The 22774-nt window shown below is 40.3% G+C and overlaps 1 protein-coding gene across 1 annotated transcript in view; it reads left to right on the top strand.

The window, feature by feature from the left end:
- Positions 1–1419: 1419 nt before the first annotated feature.
- Positions 1420–22774, top strand: part of CFAP57 (cilia and flagella associated protein 57) — a gene marked incomplete at its 5' end in the record, with an annotated part of 27789 nt that continues 6434 nt past the window's right edge. Inside the window, 20 exons of the mRNA XM_010156937.1 lie at positions 1420–1705; positions 1905–2071; positions 2992–3144; positions 4211–4350; positions 5030–5195; positions 5765–5878; positions 6380–6592; positions 7157–7330; positions 8466–8627; positions 9125–9280; positions 11396–11489; positions 12383–12573; positions 13507–13680; positions 14794–14952; positions 15365–15508; positions 16664–16780; positions 17716–17850; positions 17931–18074; positions 21891–22017; positions 22291–22417. Coding sequence (XP_010155239.1) covers positions 1420–1705; positions 1905–2071; positions 2992–3144; positions 4211–4350; positions 5030–5195; positions 5765–5878; positions 6380–6592; positions 7157–7330; positions 8466–8627; positions 9125–9280; positions 11396–11489; positions 12383–12573; positions 13507–13680; positions 14794–14952; positions 15365–15508; positions 16664–16780; positions 17716–17850; positions 17931–18074; positions 21891–22017; positions 22291–22417 — 3143 coding nt within the window. The remainder of the gene's footprint in view (positions 1706–1904; positions 2072–2991; positions 3145–4210; positions 4351–5029; positions 5196–5764; positions 5879–6379; positions 6593–7156; positions 7331–8465; positions 8628–9124; positions 9281–11395; positions 11490–12382; positions 12574–13506; positions 13681–14793; positions 14953–15364; positions 15509–16663; positions 16781–17715; positions 17851–17930; positions 18075–21890; positions 22018–22290; positions 22418–22774) is intronic.

Raw genomic sequence — 22774 nt, 5'->3', positions numbered from 1 at the left:
CCGTTCAGCCCCCACCCCCGCCTTGCCGGGCACGGGGGTGCGCACCCCTGTCTCCAGAGCTGAGCTGGTCCAGCGGCTTTGCGGCTTAATTTGATTCACAGTTGTCTGGTTCTTTGGGAGCCCATTGCACTGTTTTGAGAAGGTGGATAAAATTTTAGCTGGGTGCCAGGTGGCACGTAAATTCTGTATGCGGGATACGTGCACAGTACGTTTTCCTGTGGCTGCATGGTTTCTACCCAGGGCAAGAGAGGAAGGAAAGGGCTCCATGCTGTAGATTTTGTATAGTTCCTGTGGTCTTTCTTGGCATCTGCTGTTGGCCTTCCTCAGCAATAGGGCGCTGGACTAAATAAATTTTTGGCTTTGAACTGTAATGGACATCCTTACGTCTGTATCTCTAATATTACATGAGATTCTCTTATATCACATGAGATCTATGGTACAGGGCCCAGGACGAGTGGCCAGTGAGCATGCAATGTGTCCCTGCAGAAACACTCAGTAACTATATTGTCTGAGCTCAGCAGGTGTAACACACATCTTGGGAAGCTCTCAGCATGCTCCTGCACCTTTTCCTTCCTGCAGTCTGTTGTATGTGCAGATCAGAGGAGTAGCCCAGGAAGAGTGGCTAGGAGCAGGCTGATGGCACTCAAACCGTTCCTGCATCCTGCTTTGGGTGCTCTTTTTTTAATATCTTTCTTGCATGAAGGTAAGATGCTTTGAGTGTATGGGTTGGTTGGATCTCAGCTGCCATTTTTTCTGGGGTACAGCTACAAGCAGTTGTTGTGTGAACTACTGGCTTCACAAGCTCAATTCCTAAAGAGAGGAGAGTGACTGTAAAGACAACTGCTGTCCAAAGTCTCATTAAGCATGAAAAATGAGGTCTAACTACCCCTGCTATGCTTCATGTTGGGTATTGAGATGGCTTTTCACCTGTTTTCACCTATAAGCACCTAATTATGGGAATTAAGATGCATAATGGCCAAGGTTTGCCTGAAATACAGAATTCATTCCTGGCCTTTAAGAATGAATGTTCCCACTCTCCAAGAATCTTCCTACCAGAAAAACTTGCCAATTGGCAGTAAAGTTATATTTTGGCCTTACTTTTGTCATTTAATCCTGAAGGGCAGAGACCACTTTCTCTTCTGTATTGCATTGTGATTCAGGTAGCATCTTAGCTTAATAAAGTTAATGTATTTGTAGTACCATGTAAAATTGATATATGCAGTTGTGAAAGGGGGAAAACTGCAATATGTAGTTATGATGTTTATTTCTCAGTCTCTTCTGTATTCCTATGTTTCTATGAACCTTCTTCCCTTATTTGTTTTTCTGTATCTGGTATTGAAAGTCTTCAGAACACATGCAATATTTGCTTATTGGTGAACATAGTTGTAGAAAATAACTTCTCTCTCTTTTGTTCCATAGGTGAGCTTTAGTCCTCAAGACAATGCACAGGTTTGTATCACTGGAAATGGCTTTTTTAAACTTTTTAAGTACACTGAAGGAACTTTGAAGCAGATAAATTTACAAAGGGGAGAGCCACAAAACTACTTGTGCCATGCCTGGCTGTCCAAGGAGGAAGTGATATGTGGCACTGACACAGGCAAACTCATGTTGTTTGAAACTGGAGAGCTGCACTGGGAGACAAGAGTAGAGTACAAAAAACCACCCAGGGAACTAGAAGAAGGTGCAATGACAAAAGAATATGAGAGGTAAATCTGTTAAATACTGTTGCTAATAATTCCATGCTTATGCATGCAGATTAGTTGCAGGCCATTCACTTACTTCCTTCTTGTTCAGTGTATGAATGAGTTTTAATATTTTGATTGTGGCTGATAAACTTTTTTTTTTTCCTCCTTTATTCCTAAGTCTTTATGCATTTCCTGCTTGCGGTTCTTCTGATGTCTCTTGTGGACTAGCCTCTGAAGATAAGGATTCCCAACAGGATTCTTTGCCTCAAATATCTGCAGTTGCAGCTTATTCCAAAGGCTTTGCATGTTCATCTAGCCCAGGAGTTGTTCTTCTGTTTGAGAAGACCAAGGAAAAGGAAGTCTACAAGGAGAGTCAAGAAATCTGGGTAGGGAGAAAAAAAGCTTTTCCAAGCAATTATGCAGCAAAGGCCTGTTTAGAGGGGCAGGAGTGCTTCTGATTCAGTTATTAAAAATAATTTTTAGCACATCTCTAAATTAAATTGTAAGCATTAGCTAACTGTCCTGGTGATGTCGAAAGGAAGGGAGTTGCTAGAGGTCACACTGAAAGTCACTAACAGATGTCCTTTTGCAAGGTAGCTCTGCATGTTCCCACACGGAAAATGTGCTTTGAGGCTGCTAAGCTTCAGGAAACCTTTAAGAAACTTTTATTTAGGGAGACTTTCGGAGCTAAAAAGTAGCTTACCTCAGTTTTGAAGAAGGAGGCTGCTTGGGTTTTTCCCCTCATGATGTCCTGACACTTGTGCACCTTTAAGTAACCCAGTAAGATTTCTAACAGTTCTGTAGTGAGCTGTATGCATTGACTTACTGCAGTCACTGGATAAGAACATTTAACTCCAATGACCTGGTCAAGCCTTCGCACTCTGGATCTACTCTTCCCTATGCATGAGACCCTGTAATAAGACTGTTATCAACCTGAATGATACCCTGCAAAGAACTGTTATTCTGAGATCACAATTTTCAGGCAGTTTTCATTCTGACCCTTGCTAGGCTTTTTTCTTGATTTTTTTTGCTACCATTTTAATTTTTGTTTCATGAAATACTTAAGATCTCTGCTGAAACATTCTCTGATACTTTTATTCATTTGTAATACTGTAAATACAGTTAGGTTCTTTTGTCTTCTATTCCCTGCCTTGCAGTAGTTATGTATGATTAAATGTCCAAGTTGTCTTACTGATATGTGTATACTTATTAGCATAGCATTACAGCAAAAATCTGTGTGTGTGTGCATGCCTACTCCCAAAACATGGAGACCTTGAATATCTCATGGGTTGCATTTCTTGTGCAGCTTCCTCAGGACCTGTTTAGCAGTGAACCAAATCAGTCATGCAGACAGGACATTATATGTATATGCTTCAGCCCTTCTGAGGAAACGATGGTCATTAACACAAACAAAAATCAGCTTTACATGTTTGCTATGCGCTCCGCTGATCTTATGAAGGTGAGTGCAATCTTATCACACTCCACAGCTATCGTGTCCGATAAGCATTGTATTGTAACAGCACAGGCTATTCAGTGTTGCTTTCTATGATGCATTCTCATAAAATCCATCAAATAACATCTGAACCCTAAAAGGTCATGGTAGGAAGTGCTCTGCATGCTTCTCTGAGAGCTGTATTTCCGTATCCCCTTGCTCAAGCATCCCTCCATATGAGTGCATACCAGATGTTATTCAGCATTGTCATGATAGAAGACCCTGTTAAGACTGTTTAAGGGTGCATGTCACTGTTGTACCATGTATGTAAGGCTTTAATGGAGAGATTTTTAACATAACTGTAGTAGTTTGTGCTCCACTATAATATGCAAAAACTTTAATGCAACAATAAATCTGGAACAGCCATGGGAATCTCATGTTACTCTAAAATAATAGTTGTTGAGGTTCTATTTTTAAGTGAAACATCTTTGTGAAGAACAAACTTAATGAAAAACATTCCCTGGTCTGAAGGAATTAAATAATACAAGCACAAGAAATACATGTATTATCATGAAACAGACTTGCATGGAGTTTAATCCCTGACCTGTGTACAGGTGTACAGGAAGGGGCTTTGCAGTTATGGGAGTTTTCTGCATGCAGCCTAAAATTTAATTGGTGCTTCACTTCCAGCATGTACTAGCTAAACATGCCGGTTAAGTTGCTTGTCACTCAGCACTTGATTATTTTTAAATATCTGTCTGACCAGGTCTTAACTGAATTCTTGCAGGTTCAGTTTTATTTATTTCTCTAACCTGCATTTCCTTGGACTCCTGCTCTCACTACTGTATGACAGCTATGAAGCCTACATCTTTCCTGCATCACTGTTCTTCATTACTAATTATAAAGTTAAAACTGATTTGAACATTGTTATGCTCTTAACGTTGTTATGCCCAGACAGGTGCAGGGAAAGGATTAAGTGGTTTCCTTAAATCTATTTGATTACTGTATGCAAAGAGCTATGATAGATTTCTTACCTGACTTACTGCCTGCAGTGAAAGATTTGTGATGTTTTTGTGTTCTCATTGCTTCTCAGGAGAAGGCAGCTTATTTTGCATATCTGAATTTCCCACTGCATTCTGCTTCCATTACTGGTCTGGACATCTGTATTTGGAAACCCATTCTTGCTACTTGTTCCCTGGATAGATCTGTCCGCATCTGGAATTACAATACAAAGTAAAGAGTTGTTTGTGTTTGTTATTACCTCTTGCTTTTTGTATATTGTATTTCGCAGGCAGCAACAGCCCTCTCGTACAAATGGGAGTGTTGTTCTGGTAAAATTCTTGTGCAGTGTGGGATGTAAATGGTCTTACGGACACCATTTGGGGTGTGTGAATATGCAGTGCCTTTAAAACCAGCGCTGAAAGAATCCAAAGCCTTTTTGCTATTAAGCTATTTTGGAGTCAGACTTCTCATGTGTTCTGAAAAAAAAAAATCTTCAGGAATATTTCACTCAGCTTTGACTTAAGATACTGTTGTCCCATCTCCAGCTTCATAGCCATAGTTCTTAAGCAAAGGTTCTGCGGAGCAGAGGGAGGAGCAGGAAACAAATCTCAGAAGAGATGTTTGTGTAGGTTTGCAATCAAAGGATTATTTACCTTCATTAGGGTACAGTAAACAAGGATGTGCTCTTGCACCTTCCACACCTTCTCTGTGAACCACAACGTTCAGATTTGTTTTCATTCCCTGTAGCATCTGTGTAATCATTACTTAGCTGAATGACAACGGATTTCCACAAGGACAAGGCAGAGTCAGACTGTAGCTGCAGGTGTCCCAGCCGGGGCAAATACTGTCCTGTCAGGAATGCACAGGGAGCTTGCACTGTTGCATATTGTGCAATGGTTTTCTCTTTCAGCACTTTGGAGCTGTGTAAGGAGTATCGGGAGGAAGCATACACAGTATCACTGCACCCCAGTGGCCTTTTCTGTTTGGTTGGGTTTTCAGACAAACTACGGTTTATAAGTCTACTATACGAGGACATGCATGTTTTCAAGGAGTTTGCTGTGAGAAAGTGTAGAGAGGTAAGGAGTAATGCAAAAATTAAATTGGGGAGCTATAGGGAACAGAGTGGTGAAGAACATGATGGAAGGTAGAAACCTCTTCAATAGATCATAGAATCACAGAATGGTTTGAGTTGGACGGGACTTTAAAGACCATCTAGTTCCAACCCCCCTGCCATGGGCAGGGACACCTTCCACTAGACCAGGCTGATCAAAGCCTCATCCAGCCTGGCCTTGAACACTTCCAGGGATGGGGCATCCACAACTTCTCCGGGCAACCTATTCCAGTGCCGCACCACCCTAGTAGGATTTTAGGATATCAAAGCATAGAGAAAAGGATTCTGACTTTTGGAAAATGAGCCTGGAGGCTGATGCATAACTCTGGACCTGGGAAGCAGCAGGAGTATTTTGCTTAGAAATACTCAAGGACTGAATTTTACAGGGGAAAGCACCAATTAAGAAAGCAGTAGGAGGCTAATTATGTCATGGATTTTTCTTTTTGTGTAACATTCTGATATTAGATGATGTCAATGCATGAATTTTTTTCTCTGATGCATCTACAGTAATGGGTGGTTATGTTCTTTTTGTAGTGCTCATTCAGTAACGGAGGCCATCTTTTTGCTGCAGTTAATGGAAATGTGATTCAAATTTTTTCCAGCGTCACCTTTGAGAATATTAATAATCTGAAAGGGCATAGTGGGAAGGTTAGTGAACAAATCCTATACAGTACAACTCATTAAAGTATGAACTAGTTGGTAAGATGCATTTTGAAATGGTAAAGTACAATTTTGGATCAGAAATGGGGCCAAAAATTAAAACTACAAGAAATACAAAAGACAGTTTTCTTTGGTCAGAAACCCATGTATGCATTCACTAGATACATTTAAAGTGTCTTTAAATTGAAGGTGAATGATTGGCAGGTAGCTGAACCAGGAAAAACTATCCCAGTAATAAATTATACAAATAAAATATACTGCTTATTATTGAAATGAACTTTTTCCTGACAGTGTGTTCATAAAGTAGTTCTTACTGATTTATTTTTTTCTTAATGCTAAAATGGAATGAGTTGAGAAACAGCTAGGGGTTTTTAGGTAAGACTTAGAAGTATGACTTCAAAGTTGTCATGGATTTACCTGTAGAAATTACTCCATGTTGCATGTCTGCAACTTACACAACATGCTCTTGGTGTGTTTTGCTTTTGCCAGATACATGCAGTTAAATGGAGCGCAGATGATGCTAAATTTGTCTCCTGCGACACACATGGTGCTGTGTATGAGTGGAACTTGTTGACAGGTGAAAAGGAGTCAGAGTGTGTGCTCAAGTCCTGCATCTACAGCAGCATTGCCCTGTCTTCTGATGCCAAAATCATCTTTGCTGTTGGATCTGACCAAACTCTCAAAGAAATTTCGAAGTCTTTGGTGAGCTAACAAGCACATTGGGATTTTGCTAAGTTCTCTGGGGAGGGTTACTAGTGCTTTGGTTTCCTTATCTTCCATTTGGTAAGTAGGAATCAGTCTGGTTTGGATAGCTGCGATATTTACTGAATGAAACCTGAGACTCTGTTGGTAGTTTTGTATTTTTATAAATTTTCTTGGATTTACCTAGAAATCTTCTAATACAGCTAACACACTGACTTGGCAATATTGTTATCAACTGGTTTGCTGAATACCAGTGTATTGCATTTACCACTGTAGGTGATATGCATTTTTTTTGGTCCAGAAAAGTAGTAAATTGTATGGGATAACCATTACATCTTTCAGAAGTGATCAGCTTGTGGAACTTGGCTTGAAATTTTGAGATTGCACATCTATAAAGCTTAATAGTGATTATTGTTTATGGCTTTACACTTTGAGGCGTGTAGATTCTTTTAACTGCATCATTTGCTACAGGCAGAGGTCTGACAATTGCTCGTGCAATAAGTAATCAAATAGTATTGGGGAACTTGGTGTAATGTGAGGGGTTTGTGTGTGTTTTTTTTTTAGATCCAGCAGGAAGTGCCTGCTTTTGGTGTTGTTTATACTGCAGTAGCTGTTTCTCATTCTGGGCACATGGTATTTGTTGGCACATCTCTGGGGACAATTCGAGCCATGAAATACCCATTACCTTTAACGAAGGATTTCAACGAGTATCAAGCCCATGCAGGTGCTGTTACCAAGGTAACATAGAGTACTTCCTTTTTCCTGCAATACCAGCTGCACATGTATCTTTTAGTGCAGATTCTCCTTCCTGTTTCATAGCATAATGTGGTAAGACTAAGGTTGAGCCTGCGTGTGGAGAATTAATATTATAGCATTCACAGAAGTCCTGTCTCTAGAAACGGATGTCACTGGATAAGCTCTTGTTGGCTAAAAAGTGGCTTGCACCAGGATACAGAACATGGCATATCCCTGATGGAGAGCTTTGATAGAGCTCTTTCTGGAAAAAGTTATGCAGGCTTGAAAACCTCTTGTGAGAATGGAAGGAGGAATGAGATAGGTGTATCAACCAGATTGCTGCCGGGGTAAAGAGGAGGAGAGATTGCAGTGCTGGTCTGCTAAGCGGAGTGTATTTCTAAAAGGCCACTGAACATCTGAAAGTTGGGGACATGGTGAGCAGAGCCTGCAACCATGGAACATTTCAGGACACTTTCTCCAGGAAGCCATGTGTTCTGTCTTGTTAAAACTGTTCACAATTTTGGCATTGTAAGAGTTGCTGTCAAATACATCACCTTGACCTAGAGCTTCACAGTCCAACATTAGGCTGTGAACTTCAGTTACTGGAACTCTACTTTCACCTCGCTCGTGAACCGCGTCAGCTCCCAGGTACTCTGTGCCAGGCCACACAGTCACAGGAGGTCTGGAGGAGGTGACAGCAGTTATTACTAGATAGTTCTTGGTGGGCTGATTTGCAGAATCAAAAGAAAATGTTTAGCCACCTGTTTCTCAAACAACTTCTCAAGGAAAAGAGCTAGAGTTGTCATATAAATTTCCTGTCTGTGCTATAACTGTCTAGAAGGTCTTTTCTGTTCCAGGTTTTTAAAAGTCTTCCTACAGCTTTGAGAGCAGAAGCAGATCCAGCATCTTCACACGTTCTTCTTTTCTTTCCTTTCCCCTGTTGTCTGGACCAGGGTGGAACAGTGGAGGACATAATCAAAACGTTGGTAGTCGGGCTATATTAATATTTCCACTGTTGATTTCCTGTGGTAGAAATGACAAGGAGTGTGTGGGTGGGGAGAAAAATTTCATATAAAATCAGACCGTGTCTCCATTCTTCCTTGTCTCTACTATTATTTTATTGTCTCTTCCTCTTAAGATGTCTGTAACAAACGATGACCTATTTCTGCTGACTGCCTCAGAGGATGGCTCTATATTTATCTGGAAAGTGGATGATAAAGAACGTGGGTTACAGAAATGGGACAAGGAAGCTGAGTATGCTGAGGAGGTGCTGATCATGAGATCAGATATAGAAGAGAAGGTAGGAGGACCAGCTTCTGCACATGAACCAGAGATTTCCTAGTGTAGAATTATGTATAGTGTAGAATTATGAATTACACTTGCATGATTACGATTATGACTAGCTGTTTCTGTATGTATGGCCTTCTGCTTAAGTGGGCTTGCATGGCTTTCGTCATAAAAGGAGGTTACAGCAAGTAGCTGAAGCTGCTTCTTAATATGCAAATTGCATTGTATCAACAGCGAGTGTGAAGAGAAGTTTAGACTTTAATACTTTCCACAATCTCTTGAAATCAGTTTTAATGGAGTAGAGAAGTCAGAAGCTGCATTTCTATAAACCATCTTGTAAGATAACAAAGGAACCTTACTTCTGGAATTTCTTCTTGGTTTGTCTGTCTGAAAATTCTCTGCAAAGGCTGTATTTCATAAAAATATGCATGTAAATAAAACATCCTCAACAAGCTGTTGCTAATGGAAAATCTCTCTGTTAAAACTGTCTTCTCATCCATGTCCTAACAGAGTCAGGCAATGCTAGACCTGCAGATTCGTGTGGAAGAGCTACAGACAGAAAATGATAACCAGCTACGTCTCAAGGACATGTACTGTAGTGAAAAAATAAAGGAATTAGAAGAGAATTTCACTCAGGAAGTAGGCTCCCTTAAAATCAAACACCAGGTATGATTCATATTGCAGAACCACATACCAAGAAATCTTTCACTGAAGAGTTGAATTCAAGTTTGCATTATATATGTATGAATGCCATAAAGCATCTGGAAAATGAAGCATTCCTTTCCAATAAGGGTGTTCTTGATATCTGTAAAGCATGAAGTTACCTTTGAGGCAAGTATCTTGTAAGTACAAGGGGATGCAGGTTTTCTCCTAGGCAGGTTTTAAGTGTCTTCACGTGAAAACCATTCCAGCAATAAACGCTGCCTAAGACCAATGATCAGTGAGCTGTATCACCCTTGAGTAGAAATGGGACCATGCCTTAAAAGCTCTGTCACATACAAGGTTGCAGCTGCTGCAGCATCCAAGATTTATTCTTCTTAATGCTGCCTTCTTTATGCTCTGGCCGCTGAACTTTTTTAAGATCATCTGCTGAGCTGCCTTGTGCTTGTGAAAACAGAAGTAAAATGTATTCCCTGGATTTCTTCTGTGAATGTGTTTATCGATTTCTCTGTGGTCATGAAGCAGCACTTCCCTGAAAGGCAAAAGCCACGATAATTCTTCCCAGTGTCTTATTTATCTGTGTCTGTTAATTCTATTCTGTCCATCTGTCTGGTGCACACACCAGATTTCTGACCTGTAACTTGCTACATTTCTGACCCCTTTTTAGAGCTAGAAGGCAAGCAATCCAAGAGCAATTTCTCTGGCAGGAAGATGGCTTGAAGTGAGAGATTACATATCACATTATTCAATTCTGTTCAACCTCATGTTCTTTTCAAGATTTTGGATTAATATTATCCTGTCCTGGTGATTTGTTACGGCTTATTTTGTTGAGTTGTACATAGTCCCTTCAAGCAGTATTTCAATTTGACTCCACATAAAGAAAGATGCCAGTATGAAAAGTTGCCAAGTTACTTACTAATTTTATTATTTTATGGTCTTGTCATTTTCAAGTGCTCCTTTTATATCTCTCTTGTCTTTTGGCCCTACAAATGTTCTGGTAGGTTTCTGATTTTGATTTTTTTTTTTTTGAGGAAGTTTAATTATTCATTTTAATGTTTTCTTCAAGTAGTTCCTCAGGCCTTTTGGCTTTTCTCATTGTGGTTTTTGCATTTAAGTAACTTGAGTTTTAACCTTTCTATTTTTACTCATTTTTGTACAGCTTGACCTTTTACAAGAAAGCCATTTCACTCCTTATGAATTCCTCTACCTGTGTTTTACTGGTGCTGGTTTTTCTCTGTGGCTCTCCAAGTCTTTTCATATGTAGTGCTTGGCTGTGGAGTTATAATAATCTCAGCTACACTGAATTGTCTTTAGGTCTGTTGATTATAGGCTTGCAAGCAAATGCCTTTGAAGGTGAATAAAAGTTTTCTAGGCAGGCAAGTTATGCTTCCTATATCAGTATGTGTTAAGATTAAACTAAACAGCAGATTTGTCCAGGCTTGGGGCTAACCTTTCTAGTAGTTGTATCCAGCAGGCAAATGTGGTATTTCTGCTTACGCAAGATCCATAAAGTTATTATGAGAAGAAGGTGAAAAAATTTTACCTTTGGTACAATTCCCAGCTTTTCTGGGAAGTTTCTCACCCACTTTCTTGTTCCAGTTCTTTGTGCTTTTTTAGAAGATGGAGTAATTCGCAGTGGTAGTCGGACATTCCAAGCAAATGGCATTCCAACCTCACTTTTGCTTATGTTTATGTCATTCTGTGCATATGTCAGTGGTTTAGGACCTCAAGGTTGCTTCAAGTGAGCCAGGAAGCAGCTTGAACTTTAATATCTGGACAACAATATGTGGAACTGCAAATTCTCCTCAAGCAGGCACACACGGAAGTGGAGGGTTTTGTAGCTTTCAATTTTTTCTTGTCAGATTAGGATCATCCAGTACCCTGTTTTATATAAACTCAATTTGCTGCTACTTTCCCGTACCTTTCTACAGATTTGTAATGTGTAACAACTAATCTCTGGAAATACTTGGCTTAGTGACCCATGGCATATGAATTTTGGTGAGAGACTTCAAACATAAATTCTGTTCTGTATGTGTTCCCCAGTATGGGCAAGAGCAGAAATAATTTGGACTGCTTTGCTTAGTTTCAAATTAAAGTGTATCTTTCTTATTTTTTCCCCAGGTTTTACAGGCAGAGAAAGAAAAACAGGAGCTACAACACCAGTTTCAACTCTCTGAGCTGATGAATAAACAGGCCAGGGAGGTGCAACAACTAGGTTAGACTATAACAAGTGTTAGTAACTGGAATCTGGAGGAAGTGCATTAGATTAATAGCAAGTAATGTGAGAGGGAGGGATTAGTAGAGTACAAGGAAAAATGCATGTATGTTGTATAGGTATTGCAGACCAAACACTTGTCTAAACTGCACCACACACATGACCATGATGAGAACATGCACATGGGCTCTGTATCTTAGATGTTTGGGTTTTGGGATTAGTAATCTCTTCGTTTATCTTATAGCTCACTGTGCAAGAATAATGAAGTCATAAAGTTCAGCAAGGAGGCTAATGTACAATGCACACAACACAGGAATACCTGGGCCCCAGATCTGTAATCAAGATAAAGCAGAAATACTGCAAATACCATACCAAAAAGCAAGTCCACCCATGAATGAGTCCGTTGCTTGCTCATACTCTGTATCAGTTTTACTTATTCAGCTCTGTCATGGTTGTTATCCAAGGGAATGCCTAAATTAGCTGTTATTAATTTGTTGTAATGGCACAATAAGAGATTTTGGTGCAGGTTTTAGACTCATTCAAGTTGGAACAGAACAACACTCTGTCCCGATGCAGCAAGCAGGGGTATAGAAGAGTATTCAGAGACAACTGAGAAAGCTGAATGACAGCTTTGGAACTGGCATTATTAATTAGTGAAGTAGTAAGTAAACAGAGGAGCAGGAAACTCAAGACATGATTTTCCGATGTAAAATTTTGTATGGCCACAGAGTCTAAAGGCCCTGATGAAGAAAGTGATGAGGTAATTCTAGAGTAATTTATTGCAACCAGCTGCCAAAAGACAGTAGAGAATAAGACATTGATGACTGTAGAAGGATAGAGTACATCTCTCTCTTCCGTTAGTTTTACGCATTCCATATGTTTCCTGTTACCAGAATCTGATAGTAATCAGAAACTCTTAATGGAAAATGAGAAATACCAGGAGCTGCAAGTGAAATCCCTGAGGATGCAGGAGGAATATGAGAAGCAATTGCACAATTTGGAGGAAAGCAAAAGCAGAGCTGTGAAGGAGCTAACAGAATATTATGAGGAAAAACTTAATGAGAAATCTGTTCTGCTGGAAGAGGTAGGAAACTTGATTTGCAGTTTGAATTATTGACTAAGTTTATCTCCAACTGTGATAAAATGTTCCCCAGGAGAGGAGAGGTTGGCTTCCTCCATGCAAATCCTAATCTGCCTGTAACCTTGAGGAAATATGTTGCCAGGTAGACTAGTAATAAGGAAAACCCAGCTGGGTTACCAGCTTTTCTGGGCTTCATACCTTGAGTAAGTAACCTGCTGAGATTAATATCCTTGGGCATTCTCAGCTTCACCTTTCTTTCTCATAGATCCAAGAATTCCTGTTTATTAGGATGGGTTAGATGATACATTTACTGTAATTGAAGAAATAAAGATTCAATTACTTGTTCTAGTGAACAGATAATGCTTCTAAAATGGTGAATTCCATTCCTGAGTCACTGAGGTTCCTGCCTGCATAATGCGGGGGGAGGGAGGGGGAAGATAAATACCCTGAGTACTTCAAAAACTCCTGCACATTGAGGTCAAAGACTTGGCTTGACAAAGGGCAGCCAGATAACTGATGCTTATACATCTAAAGTCAATAAATTATATCAACATTACTGTTTGCAGCCCTATGTTGCAATACCAATTTGGAAAGAATGTGGGGAATGAATGTGAGAAGAGAGGCATACAGGGGCTGATGCAAACCTGGGTGCTTATTGGTCCCAATGCATCAGAAAAAGCAATTTTAAAAGATCTTCTCAAGTGTTTCTCATGTTTGTGTTTGCTGCTGCCAGAAGAAGTTGACTGATGTTAGTATTTGGGCCAGGTTCCTGACTTGAAGCATCCAAGCCTTAAGTTTTCTTAAATTATATTGCCGCAATTGAAGAGTCCACTAAATATAGATCCTCCCAGGAGCAGCACAGTTACAAATAAAGAATTGTCCTCTTTACTGGTCTTATACTGTGTCTTCTGTAATGTTTACTTCCCTTAACTGCAGGCAGAGGAAGGTATAAGGCAGCAGCTTCAAGCACATGAAGAAATTAAGAAACAAATTGAAGAAGATGAAGACCAAGAAATCCTGGAAATCAAAATCAAGTATGAGAAACGGCTCTTGGAAGAAAAGGAATCAAACCTGCACCTGAAAGGAGAAATAGGAGTCATGAATAAAAGGGTATTTCTTATTCTGTGATAAGATCAGCCCTGCATGTGGAGAACTATAGCTGAGGATTGAATGGGATTAGTGGCATGTCAGTTTAGTCTGTTAATATGTGGCATTTCATATGAGAACAGTAGCCCCTTCTTATATCAGTTTGAATGTTTTCGAATATTTGGGCAGAAGAAGAAGCTGTTAGTATTGCTGATGTGACTGGAGATAGATGATAGAGAAGGTTTGTTTTCATTAGTACACTTTCTTTTATCTTACATATTTTGAAGTTATAAATAATAATATTGTTCATCCTATGATGGGAAAAAAAGGAACATTTTCATTTTTCCAAGATGTAATGTGTTGCTTTGTCAGAATAATACTTCTACTGCTTCATTTGTTGCATTAAACACTATGTGTTCTGTATGCATCATCATTTTTTATCGGTTTTACTCCTAGGATTTTTAAGGAGGCATAAAACCTTTTAACTCTTTTACTGGCTGGGCATTACATTTTCCTAGGGATGTTAGAGGGACATTTTTTCTTTTCAGTTTCTTCAGTATCTGTCTGGAGACAGAGAGCTTCTCTTCCTTGATAGTCTCTATTATCATGGTACTGTCTTCAGTTCTGTTGTCTTTTAGACGCCAGGAGTTTCTTCATGGGTCCTCACAGTTTGACTAGCACCATTCCTTGGTTCTGACCTTCTTGGCTTCACAGATCTTAGTACTGAGGGGCCAATGTTGAGGGTACCCAAGAGCTATGAACTAGGCACCCTTCCAGTCTACTTTTGACACCTTTAGAGATGTATGACAGGTGATCACCTTAAAATAATTTTCCATGGCTTAAGTGGTTTTTGGAGCTGATGCTTGGGTATAATACACATACCCTTCTTGTTTCTGGATGCAAATTCCTTGATTCCTTGTAGTACAGCGAGCACTGTCAGAATATGCAGAAAATGCAAAAATGGATATTAAACACCCTTTTGAGTTACACAGGTATTTAAGTGATGTGATGCTCCTTCATCATATCTTAATTTGATATCCTTTATCCCACGCTGTCTGCAAGGTATCTTACAGAGTAGGATGTCCAAGTTGTGCACAGCTTTTAGAGACTCTAGTTTTTACTTGTTTGCCTCTGTAGTTGAACAGCCTACAGAAGGAGCTCAAGGAGCGAAACAGGGACAGTGGGGAAATGAGACAGGAGCAGCAAAAGCTGCAAGGCACCATTAAGTCATTGGAGAAGGACATAATGGAACTGAAGACAGAGAATCAAGAGAGAGCCGACACTATCCAGGAAAAGGTGAGAAACTGGATGATTGGCTGAGATCAAATTCACCCTCCATTAATTTAATACAGATATTTATTTTAATAGTATTGTGTTGTTATAATATCACATGACTGGAAGCTCAGTTTTAACTTAAAGTATTTCTGATCTTTAGTTTGGAATTTTAGGGTTTTTTCCTGACATTCTATGCTTTTCTTGGGGAGGTCAAGTTCAGGATGTTGAGTTTCTTATCCCCTGTTTTGGCACCTGCAGATGGCTGTCTGCATGACTTACCCCCTCCCCTCCCACCCAGTCTGTGTAGGTGTGCAACTGAAATCTAGTCATCCACTAGATCTGTGACTGCTGTTTTTAGCTCCAGCATATTTGTGCCTTGTCACTGTGTGAGAGTGCTCTGTCTGATTCAGATCTCTGTACCCACTGCTCCCAGGAGAAGCAAATATATGACCTTAAAAAGAAAAATCAGGACCTGGAAATGTTCAAGTTTGTACTGGATTACAGAATAGAGGAATTTGAGAAGCAAAGAGAGTCACGTGAAAATGATATCAAAACAATGGAGGAGCAGATCCAGGGGGTGAGTAACACTCTCATTTGCCCTCTGCTACTAAGCCCCTTGTCTGAATACAAAGATGACCCAGCAAGTCCCACGGAAGACTACACCCTGTTTGTTCCTTGACTTCTTTCAAGGATACACAGCGCTGATTCAATATCTTTACAGCTCATAAAGATACTTGCACACAATAGCTGCTATTTAATTTTCTATCACATGCTACTAGTGATCTACACAGTTATTTAAGCTCTTATTTCAGTGCTTAATTCTAGACTCTGTGTAATATCAGTTTTACTTAAGAATAGATCTTGTCCTTACGTGGTTGCCCTCCACATACCCTGTAGTTTGCAAAACACTGCCTTTACTGATCTGGAGGAAGAGGGTGTGAACTTCGCTCAGTAAAGTTGCCGATTTATGCTAACATAACTCTGTTTAGGGGTTAGGACAAATTACTGTTCATCAGATGATTCATGGAAAGTTTCCATGTATTCATACTTAGCTTGCAGCAAATTCACTGAGGTAACTTGTTTTATGATAGAAATTGACTGTGATCTCACCATAGATGTACCTTTAGCTCAGCCAAGTTAAGGCTATGGTTGACATACCTCATCCATGACCTGTAAGTTTTCATGTCTGTTTATTCAGAATGAAAGCCTTGTAAACTAATGAACAAATTGTACGTACATCAGCCTGGCACGACCCAAGCCCTGTTCTCTCTTCTGGCCACTGTCCTGTGCCAGTAAATAGTGTAGTATCCTTACTGGGGTTTTTCCGTGTTCTACATATGTAGCCAGAGCTTTTAAATGCATTTGTTTCTTTTCACTATCAGGTTCTTCTTATTGTTGGACTTACTCTTTCCAGTATTGACTGTTAATTTCCATCTCACCCATTTTTATTCAGAGGGAACAGTAAATCTCCAGTTCAACTCAAGGAAATGAAAGGCCATCGCATCTCTTAAATACTTGTAACTCAAAAGGGAGTTAGAATACCCATTTTTGTTTTCTGTAAATTCTGACAGAGGGCACTGTTGTTCCAAAATTGACTTTTTTCGTGTTGTAATTCAACCTGAAGGGGGATCTGCTCCCTCAAGTCAGTATTTCCACGCTCTGGTTTTCCTGTTATGTGTTGTTTTTTCATGTCTGCTTTTAGTTCTGATTTCCTCCTCCTGCTTCCTTTCAGATGAAGGGGGAGCTGGAACGATTCCACAAGGAGAGCACACAGTTGAAGCTGACTATCACACAACTGCAACAGAAACTAAAGGCAACTGATCGCGAGATGCACAGAGAGAGGCAGAAGGTATGGGGTACAACCACTGTGCAGGTCCTACCTAATGAAGTTTGTGGGGACAGAACACTGCAAAAGCATTAATCTGAGCAAAGATGTACTTCAGGGATACTGTGTCCAAGGACTAGGAGAGGCTCTGGTCAGTGAGGACAAAGAAGAAAACTTCCAAGCCTGCATCCAGGTTAGAGGGTTGATATCAGAAAAATCCAGGTATTTTTGTGTCTGTTTAATCAACACATACTCCCGTGGGTTTAGCAGAGCAATGAGAGAGATGCCTAACTGACTACTCTTCCCTGCCCAAGCTTGGAATCTGGGGACACTTGGCCTAAGCGGGAGTGTCACATAGGCCACCACCTACAATGGCATTAGTAGGATGAGATGAAGGGTGGGCTTATTAATGGAGGAGACAAGGAGCCCCTGTAATTTGACAAGCACATCAGACATGAGGGAGGAAAAGGGACTGCAAGTGAAGAAGGAGCTTAGCAGGCAGTGCAGGACTGAGGAAGCAGGTAGAGGTGCCTGGTAGAAACGGCAATCTTGATGTGAAATCGTCATCGTGAATATGTCTGATATGTGTTTCATCCCTTGTTTTCTCCCATTAACTGTTTGCGTGTTGTTTATAAAGAAGAATGTGGTTGTTTGGGAAAGGACAGCGGAGGTTAGCATTCATGACAACAGGCCACTGGTTCTCAGATGAGACCTCTGGATGCTGGCACTTAACATTCCATAATGCAAGTATCTGAGATTAATATTACTGCTAAAACTTATCACTGCTCTTTGGCATGCAGTGCTCACATCCCCAGCAGGTTTTTTAACCATATATTTTTAAAAAATTAAGTGGAAGTAAGTATATGAGAGCTTTCAGCAGTCTTATTAGACTTTCTAGAAAATTGCACATGATGGAGTGCTCTGATGAGCCAAATAATGTACCTACATCATTCTTGCAGAAGCAAAATATGGAAGCTCTCATCAAACGATTTAAAACAGATCTTCATAACTGTGTGGGCTTCATTCAGGATTCAAAAAAAATGAAGAATGGGATCCGTGAGCTCTACACCAAGTATGTGCAGCAATCAGGCACGGTGAGTCAGGGCCTTTGCCTTCTTGCAGGTGAATTTCTCTAGTAGTGTAATTACTGAGGCAACATGCTGTGCCCCCTCAGGTGGAGACTGAAGCGGGAGACACAGATTTGCAGCAGGAGTACATGAGACAGCAAGAGCGTCTTGAGAGGAATTTGGCAGCTTTAAAAAAGAAGGTGGTGAAGGATCAGGAAATCCACCAAGCTGCTTACATGCGCATCGTGCAGGTAATAAGCCTTTTCCATGTGGTATAGCGAGGGAAAAAGGAAGCAGCTGCACAAAAGTGACTTGAGTAGCCTTACTGCTATGGTTTCTTAGGACTTTGAAACAGTTTTGGTTTGCTTCCTTGCTAGAAATTCCTAAGTTTTCAAGTGCTTCCATTCAAGGATAGTATTCATTGAGCTACTGAGTAATTTTCTGGACAAAAAGTACAAGATCTCTGAGGTCAGAAATTGCTGCTGTTTTGTGGATACTTACACCTATCTCCCACTTGCTAGTGTAAAAGGAGATAGGGAATCTCTTCTGCCTGAATATTTTTTTAAGCAATTAATGTACTTAGTTCTATTTCAAACAGTTAGTCAATTTGCACCCGAGTGCCAAGCTGTGTTTGCAGTGTGGTGGTGTTCAGGAAGTAATTTTTGAGGAAGAAAAGAAAAAGAAAAACTCTTTCTTTGGCCACATAGTCCCACACCTACTGGCCTGAATTCAGAAGAACTTTCTGCTTTTCGCACTGAGGTTTTTTGAGGAAGTTCAGAAACACATGATGAATGTGCCTATTCGTACCAAGATCTCTTGCTCAGAATCCTTGTTCCTTACAAGGCAAGGTAAACTTGTGACTGCTGGGGCCAAAGACACGATTTGTTTTCATCTGGAGTAAGAGGATCTGAAGCCCCACACCAAACATCCTGGGAGGACAGCTCTTTTACAGTCTCTTCTTACCGTGACCACCTCCTGCACAGTCAGCATTTCCTTTTCCCCTCACTAGCCCTTTTTTCATTGTTATTTTATTATCAGGATTGTTAGACCTCAATCCCCTCCTAAGTCATCTGTTCTTCGCTGTTTCTTCATAGTGCTTCTTCAGGCTCAGGCAGCACCAATCTTCTTCCCTGGCCCTGTTTTAATTTTTTTTACTCCTTCTGTCTGTTAGATGTGTCCTTTTGGCACAAAAGGAGATGGCTTCAGAAAATAACCTGAAGAATTTCCTTGCTGGAATGGGGTGACAGATGGTGCTCATAATGGTAATACTTGATGTCTTGGATCAGTAAGCCTAACATGAAATGATGATTAAAACAGAATTAATAAAACATCTGGAAGATTAAGATATCAAAGGTTCTAACTAGCCTGGTTTCTTCAAAGAAAAAGCAGTTCTCTGAAGTCTAGTAGATTAATGAGACTTTGCAGCCAGGAGGAATTATCATGGTCTTCCAGTCCTGCATAGTGGGATTTTAAGACTAGTTTAGACAAATTTCTGTCAGGGCTTGCTTTGAAAAAGTAAATGACATCTTGGTGGCCTTCTGGCTCTGTATTTCTATTATTCGTCAATTGTGCTTACACTTTCAGAGCTGTGCATTCCTCTCTCAGTGACTATTCATAGGTACATTCCACTACTGACTGCTGCAACAGATGATTAGAACTGTCAAGATGATTTTAATTTTCTTACCAATTGGCAAGTTGCTTGTTGTTGGACTCTTAGTTTTCCCTTCAGCCTTCTGTATTTGTAATGCCTTCTTTGGTCACTTGGATGCCTAAGAGCAGGCACACTGCATAATCTTAAAGTAACACTGCTTGAACTGAAGCATGTAAAGGATGATGTTTCCTGCAGTATGTCCTACCTGTCTTTGACAGTCAGGACTGTAGGGACTTCCCAGGCTGCAGACTGCATCCACACATCATATGCAGTTGTCCCGGTTGGCCTCATCCTCCATCAATTTGATCAATCCCTTTTCTGAAACAGTTGGTACTTTGCCACAAGGTCCTGAGACAATGACTTCTACCATGCAGGTTTATTTAATCCATTGCATGATCATTGCATTGCAGTGCAAGCTTCCTGTCAGAATGCAAAGACTGAATTAAGGGCTAATCTCTCTGGATAACATGCCTCTTCAGAAAAACATCAGTGTCAGCTAGCAGCCTTTTGGCACCCAGCAAACCAAACAAGACATTTTTACATAGCCCAGATTGCCTCATACAAGATATTATGGATTATACTAATAGACTAAAAGCAAGATCTTAATTTGATAGCAGCATTCAACCACTTGGAGTGAATTTAGGAAGATATTCATGACTAAAGTATGCCTGTGACCTAACCCTAAAAGCTGGTCAAAAGAAAATTTCCTTGATTAGTTCTTGGAAGTTATCCTCGTCATGTGTTCCTTTCAGGATGAAACTCTGGGATAAATTTAATCTGTGCTTGATGACTTGAATTAAACCAGTTGGAATCAACAAGGTATTATGGTTTTAGAGCAGGCTGCCTAAGCTCACCAACTCGTGCTGCGTTTAGAGTCCAGCACAACCTCTGCAGGAACAGCTGTTCTTGCCCAACGAGTTCAGACCTAACACATCCCACAATCTTCTTCCAGTCAGTGACTTTCAGCTGAGGGGAAACTAAAGCATGGTTGGTGTACTTGTCTTAATGTGAAGCATTGAAAATCTTGCCATGTACATGCACCTTGAGTTACTGCTGCCAACGGTGCATCCGTAGGCAGGTAACAGCGGTAAGCATTGTACTTTGTTACCGACAAGTTTTCAGTTGTGTGGTGCCATACTTTATAAGTATACCATAAGGAACAGAATCAAATGCCTTACATAAATCTCTTATGTAAACATAATTATCTGTCAACCAAAATTATCTTAAAAAAAACCCAAAAAACCAAGATTTGAAGACACCTTTTCATAGGGAAATGTCATCAATCCTTGTTCTTATCTCCTGTTGTTTTAGTGGGTTCCCTATTGCTTAAGACTTGTATTATATGAGGTACCCAAAGCATGTCTTTTGGTCATTTATCTTTCTAAAATATTGCCACTTGTGATGAAGTTCCAGGGGTTGGAATGGTGCTGTGTTCCAAAACTTTTAAAAAACCACCACAGGTAGCTGAAATCATTGGTATTCTTGGTTCAGGTGTGATGGCAGCTGTTTAACATGTGCACTAGCTGTTGATGTGATAAGGTATTTCACTGTCCTTGTAAGAGGACAATATACAATTCCACTTCTCAAAGTGGAATTCTCAAAGTGGAATTCAGAAAAGAAATATTTAGCTAATGGTGCTCCTGTTTCTGTATCATGAGCAACACTTTTATCATCCTTCACTAATAATAGCCCATACTGTTTTTGTTGAAGTCTCTGAATCTGCCAAAACAAGGGGTAAAATACATTCACTTGTACTTTCACAATTCCTTCAGCAAGACACTTTGTGGTAGCCTATTGAAAAAACTACAGGATTGAACTTCTATGGTGTGAAAACTGACTGAAAAAAAAGAACAAATACGTAGCCTAAACTTTTCCTTACAGCAGCACGTTTCTATCTCAAGTCTCCATACAATTTATATATGTTTCTTAATAATTTGGAAGGAATGTTGGAAAGTGATGTCAGTCAGAACTAATGAAGAGGACTTTGAACAACTGCTAGGAGATAATTTAAGTGAACAGACACATGGTGGCAAATGAAAAGCAAAGTAATACACACTGCAAGGAGAAATGGGAATTCTTCACATTAATTCTGAATTAATTGGCTCAATCTAGGAAGGGGCCTGAGCTTCCCTGTGGAACTGGCGAGGAAGATGATACCTCGGAGTGCAGCTTCAGCCAGAAAAGCAAAACAAATATTAGCTTATTGAGCTAATGTGGTTTCAGTGCTGTCATATTTTGTGTCAAACCTCCTGTGGCCTTATCTGAAATGCTGTGTACTGTACAGATTGCCCTGTATCTTCTGCTTGTAATACTGATCCCGCACTGTCCTGTGTCCTTCCCAAGGATATGAAGATACGTATTGCTGAGCCACATAGTACCTGTGCTTTTCCTGATAGCACACATATTTTTTTTGCAGGAAAATGTGAGTCTGATTAAGGAAATTAATGACTTGCGGCAAGAACTGAAGGCAGCCCACACCCAGGTACATGACCTCCAGTCAACACTAAAATTAACCAAGAAAAAGCAAGCAATTCAAGACACAGGTGTGTTTTCCATATTGTCCGTAGTCATTCTAGAAGCCTTTTTTGTCCTTGGTGAATTATTCTGTTACTGTCTCCATATTGTTCCAGCTTGTCTGCCGGGTGGTGCCTGCTGTATTGTAATGTTAGCTGTAGAAGTTGCTAAATACTGCAGAATCTTACTATTTAGCTCTACTCCTTCAGCCCTGGAAAGATGCCTTTCCTTATTCATGCCAAAGAACTCTGCAAGCTGGACCTTTGTTACTCTGCTCTATTCTCTCTGATTTTATGTTCTAGCTCCCTCCAGTGAACTGCTGTCCAGCCCAGCTGTCCTGAGGTTGAATGCAGAGAAGGAAAGTGAGAAAATCATAGAAATGCAGCGGCTAGAAATTCAATACCTGCGAGACCAAATCCAGGAGAAGAGGCAAGTCCTTGCAGTTCAGCCTCTCTTAGACAGAGATCTTCCTAAGCTGCATCTGTAAAGAAGCCACGAGACAGCAACAGTGACCTGGTTCAAGGATAACTTACATTACTATGTTCTCTTGACAAGATCAGAAATGCAACAGCATAGATTAGACTTCCATGATACTTAACTCTTCCACTGGGAGCATTTGCGTAGCACTCACTGCTCTGAACGCAAGGCACCAACCTTCACTCCTTTCTACTTTTCTGGAATATGCCCTTTCCATGAGGCCTAGGAACCCAGAGGAAAAAAAATAAATTTGTGTTAGTGCAAGACTGATTTTCGTGCCTTCATGCTCGGGCAGATATGCTCTGTTCT

The sequence above is a fragment of the Eurypyga helias genome, unplaced genomic scaffold (genome assembly GCF_000690775.1).
Source record: "Eurypyga helias isolate BGI_N326 unplaced genomic scaffold, ASM69077v1 scaffold2108, whole genome shotgun sequence".
Taxonomy (NCBI): domain Eukaryota; kingdom Metazoa; phylum Chordata; class Aves; order Eurypygiformes; family Eurypygidae; genus Eurypyga; species Eurypyga helias.
Note: the sequence above shows the minus strand (reverse complement) of the source record. Positions and strands in the feature narration are given on the sequence as shown.